At 50.0% G+C, this 4953-nt stretch overlaps 1 protein-coding gene across 1 annotated transcript; it reads right to left on the bottom strand.

Annotated features, from left to right (window-relative positions):
* Positions 1-439: 439 nt before the first annotated feature.
* Positions 440-4395, bottom strand: CLDN5 (claudin 5). The gene is made up of 2 exons (XM_062590298.1): positions 3640-4395; positions 440-2761 (listed from the first exon to the last, which is right to left on the bottom strand). The coding sequence occupies exon 1, from the start codon at positions 4318-4320 to the stop codon at positions 3670-3672; it is 651 nt and encodes a 216-aa protein (XP_062446282.1). The 5' UTR covers positions 4321-4395; the 3' UTR covers positions 440-2761; positions 3640-3669.
* Between the last annotated feature and the right edge of the window lie 558 nt (positions 4396-4953).

Below are 4953 nucleotides of genomic sequence, written 5' to 3'. Positions count from 1 at the left end.
TTTCTCCAGCTTGAATGCACTTTTTAAAAAAGCAGGGTGGCAGAAAGGATTAGGGGTATCAGGTCAGGCTGGGGCTGATCCAAGCTGCAGTGAGCTTTTTTTCTTTTTAGTTTAAACTTGCAGGAATTGAAAACTTTAAGAGCCTCATGCTTAGAGCTGTTCTCAAAATAGTTGGGGACTTGCAGTCTACTTCCTAATGTGCTCATATCACAAGACCAACCATCGCTCCTTGCTCATTTGTCAGAGGCTTCAGTGGAGCACTGCAGTGCCGACTGCTCCGCAAGGGAAAAGCCCGCTCACCCAGAGAAGCCCCTTGCTCTCCCACCCAAAGGTGCTTTGGTCAGACATTGCCGTGTGGGCACCCACGTCACCTCCCTCCCCCTCTTCTGGAGCCCAAACAGCCGATGCCTTTCACAAAAACCAGTGACCCTGCGTGGGCATGGGTTTAGATGTTTTTATTTTTATTTTTACATGAAATCATAAATACAAAATAAAAATAGTAAACTAGTACTGTAGATTTCTTTTTTTACACTGGGATGAGGTTCAGGCCTGATCCTGAGCACTTCCAATTCTTAAAATTCAACTCATAGGTCTTGGAAAACAAAACAAAGCAAAAACCAACTTAGATTTTTACCCTGAAGCCAGTGGTGTCAGAAACAACAGTCTCTCGAGTTATTTTTTTTAAAGCACAGCAGTGAATTAGTATACTGAAGGATGAGATTAAATACAAAAATATTTTTAAAAAATGGGCCTCACTTCCTGCTCGTATTGTTGGGCGCTGCCTCAGTGACCTCAGTGAAATTGTTTTGCATCAGCAGCGAGTAATGTTTTTGGTAGAATGATGCTGTGGTTGCTAGTACATACACAGCTAGTGCTGGCTTTTCCAAGAGGTCCTGTGTAATTGTTTCAGATTTTGGTTATAAGTGGACCCAGACCTGCTGTGATACAAAGCTATATTTCACAAAGTTCAGCTTGTTGAATAAATTTCCTTTCTAAAATATCAATTTCCCTCCCCTGAAGACACCAGCTCTGATTTGATTCCGAACACTAGGAACGCACTGCTCAGAAATATTTCATCTTCTGCATCACTTCCATGGGCTTTACCCCAGCAACCTTTTCATAACTTTATTTATTCTAAGGAAATGTAGTACTAGAGTAAAGTTACATGGAGGTGTCCACCAGTATGGGATTACTTTTTGATTCTTTAACTGAGACAAATTCCTATTGAATTAATGAGATTTGCCAAAAGAGAGTGAAGTCTGTAGGATTTGGGCTAGTTCCTCGTTCAGCCCCCTCATGTCAAGGAAAAGAGCATATAGGGAGTAGTGTGTCTATAGTTGTGGACCGACCAAGTGACAGTTAGACATTATCATTTAAAATAAAATGACCGTGAAACAAATAAAGGCACCAAACCATTTAACAAGCCAACTTTGGTAGATTTCTTGCAAAATATATTCATTTAAATACATTTACAGTTTACAAGGTTAAATTGCTTAAAAAAAGTTGCGATGATGAAATACGGCATATTTCATTCTTGTACCAAAACTACATATCACATCATAACAACAACATTATAGCTTTTACTTAAATGCAGCCAATACAAGGACTGCAATTCTTTATAGAAAAAAACTAGTTCTAATCATATTGCTCTCTATCTGTTTTGTCTGATGGGCTCAGACTCTGCAACATAGGTGTTTAAAAATGAAAGCAGTTATCTTTAAAGGCAAACCATCTGCTCAGTGTTCAACATTAATATTTGGTGGGGAAAGGCCTTAATCTTTCATTTAGATCTGTGTACATCTTGATACCTCTGGGTTTTTTTTCGGTTTGCTATGCAAAGCAAGAGCATAGTAAGTGTAAACCTATCCTAGAACCACAATTATGGTTAGTCCTTACACCTCAGCGTTATCAGAAACTCAAAAGAGTTAAAACACGGGTTAGGTATGCCCTGTATTGCTATGCATCTGCAAGACCCTCGAGGTTGTAGTGTTACACTCTGAGAAATGCTGATGCTCTGTAAATAGCACGTTTCCTCACTAGCTGTTGGCAGGAAGTTCCTTATGGCGATACAGATTCTGCCATGGTCCGTAGCAGAATTCAGTGTCGATTTAAAGGTACAAGTAAGACCTTGTTTTTCTCTTGATAATTTGCATGAGACAGTATAATACTTTCCCTTAATCTCTCCTCTAAAAAAAAAGTTTGTTTCTGGAGCAAAAAAGGAAAGGTGTATGTCAATGTTCAAGGCTGTGGTGAAGTTTAGCTGTTGTCAAGCTCGGAAACTGTGAGTTATGTTGCCCGAGGTATCTTCTTTCCAACCTGCACAGTGTTACCAGGGCAATGCAGTGGAGCTAAGAGGGCTTTGAGAGCCACGGCTTTGCATCTCTTGATTAGCCTGTATACAGTCTCAGACAAAACGCTTGGAAAAAAGTCTTTTCACGTTGAGTTTCTTTGCCTGATTTGGTAATTGAAGGGAGGTACGTATTAACAGAATTACGTTGGGGTGCCAAGCAGCTGATCTTCCAGATGAGCACACAATTCAAAATTGGCAGCCAGAGGGGCTCAGCAAGAAGGCCACGAAAGCTGTCCATACCCCAGCCATTGAAATCTGAGACAATGTTTGTGCTTCCAGTCTCCTGTAGTGCAGATGGGAGGACACGGAGGCATGCCCTGTGGGAGCCAGGATACACAAGGATCTCCTAGGTCTTTGAATCTGTCCTCCAATAATTCTGGCAACCTGCAATGATTTCACATTCAAGTAAACCTAGAACAGAAGGTGATGAAGAAGGGATTGAGGAGCAACCTAGAATAATCTGCTTGTACTCCGCTAGACAGCAACTCACTATAATTGCGTCCGAAAGTCTCAAAGGTACAGAGCAGCGCACCTCGCTGAGGCACTGAAACAGCTGAAGGAACTCAAATACCTTTGTCCAAATAGTTGTTTGCTTGCAGGATTAAGGACCAAGATTAGTATCATGCTTTAGACAGAAACCCTAATTTAGTTGCCCAAAAAGAAATAAATGAAAAAACTTAACCAGTGACAGCCACGGAAGAAATCAGCCAGATGCAGGTTTTCAGGAGAGAGAACGAAGGGAAGTTTCTCATGCGTGCCCGATGGTGCGGTCCCACCAGCCAGGCAGTGCAAAGAGAAGCACCAGCAGCGAGAGTGGCCGATGAAGTACTCGCACGTCTCCCGGGATGAGGCCCGAAGTGGGCTGGGGAGCTGCTGGGGGGCAAGCCCGGAGGCCGGGACCCTGCGCTCCCGAGTGTGCCCCTCCACAGCAGCGGCTCACGGTGGGCAGGCGGCGGCTGGACGGGGTGTCCTGGCAGACCTCACTGCAGTTTGCCAGCTCCTCGGTGCCCGCAGCCGCCGCCAGGGTTGCTGGCTTGGCCGTGCCGTGCAGCAGGGGAGGGCGAGCGCTGCGGACGGTGAGTCTCGGGTCCCTGGCGCTGCCCGTGGTGGAGCGGTGCAGCCCAGCGGGGTGCCTGGGCTGGCAGGGAGCAGGGCCCCCCTGCCTAGGGCTCTGGGGGGGCTCCCTCCCGCTAAGGAGGAGGCTCTAGGCAGGGGAGCACCGCAGCGCGCACTCGGCCAAGCTCACCGGAGATGCTCCCGGCGCTGGGGGCCCCTGTCTGTGTCCTTACCACGGCCGGGAGAGCCAGGGCGAGCCCTGCTCAGACGTAGTTCTTCTTGTCGTACTCGCCGTTGGAGGTGGGCCGTCGGGGCGCCGAGTACTTGACAGGGAAGGAGGTCTCGTCCCGCGGTGAGCAGGAGCAGCAACAGATGAGGCAGCCCCCAAAGAGCAGCAGCGCTGTGGCCGCCCAGCCAATGTAGAGCGCTGCCCCCATCTCCCGCTTCTTGGATGGTGGCACAGTTGGGTCGTAGAAGTCGCTGATGACGATGTTTGCAAACCAGCAGAGCGGGATGAGGACCAGAACCCCACAGAGGATGTAGATGGCTCCACCGGCGATCACGATGCGGGACTTCATCTTGCCGGGCCGGATGCAGTTGGTGCACTGTGCGCCCACAACAGTCACCATGAGAGCCACCAGCCCCAGGAGCGCCACGATGACAGTGAGCGCCCGGCCCGTCTGCACCTCGGGCTGCAGCGCCAGGATGGAGTCATGCACTTTGCACTGCATCTGCCCTGTGCTCTGCACCACGCAGATCATCCACAGCCCTTCCCAGATGGTCTGTGCCACCACGATGTTCACGTCGATGAAGGCTGATACCTGCCACATGGGCAGCCCGCAAGCCAAGATCACCCCCACCCAGCCCAGGATGCCCAGCCCCAGCCCCAAAATCTCCAGAGCCGCGGAAGTCATACTGCTCCCGTTCCCTTGCCAAAGCCTCCGCAGAAAGGACGGTGCAGCGGCTTTGCACCACTCGCCTCCGCGGAGCTGCAGAGCTGGCTCTGAGAGCCGCCGGCGCCGGGCAGCGCTATATGAGGAGCCGCGGGGCTCCCTCCCACCGCCCGCCCCCGCCCTCCGGGCCCGGCCCTTTCGCGCCGAGGGGGCACTCGAACCAGCGTCTGCGCTGAGCAGGGGCGGCCCGGCAGGGTGCGGGGGCCCTGCCCGGGCTGCGGCTGCCGCCGGTGCCGTGCTCCGTGCGTTGCCTACCTGCGCGCTGCGGCACATAACCGATCCTCTCGCCAGTAACTCACAGCGACGGAGCAGCGTGCGCGGCTCCTGGGCACCCTCGCAGGCACAGATGTAAGGAAGCGCCAGCAGGAGCGAATGCCTTGGGAACCGTCCCAAAATCAGAGAACTTTGTGTCGGGGGTCTGCACATCCTCTGACTGCACCCAGTGATGCTTTACTTCTTCCAAGAAGAATAATAGCTACCAGGTTACACTGTTTGTGAAACTCCATCTACTTTGATGCTGGAGCGAAAAGCAAAGCAGCCATCTGTGTTAAATTTGTTGCCATAAAGATTTCAAACTTTACATTATTGTTTTGG

The sequence above is a fragment of the Rhea pennata genome, chromosome 17 (assembly GCF_028389875.1).
Source record: "Rhea pennata isolate bPtePen1 chromosome 17, bPtePen1.pri, whole genome shotgun sequence".
Taxonomy (NCBI): domain Eukaryota; kingdom Metazoa; phylum Chordata; class Aves; order Rheiformes; family Rheidae; genus Rhea; species Rhea pennata.
This window is presented reverse-complemented; position numbering and strand designations above follow the sequence as displayed.

What these genes read in the sequence shown, in the direction of transcription:
- CLDN5 (XM_062590298.1), bottom strand. Translation starts at nt 4,320, where the DNA reads ATGACTTCCGCGGCTCTGGAGATTTTGGGGCTGGGGCTGGGCATCCTG.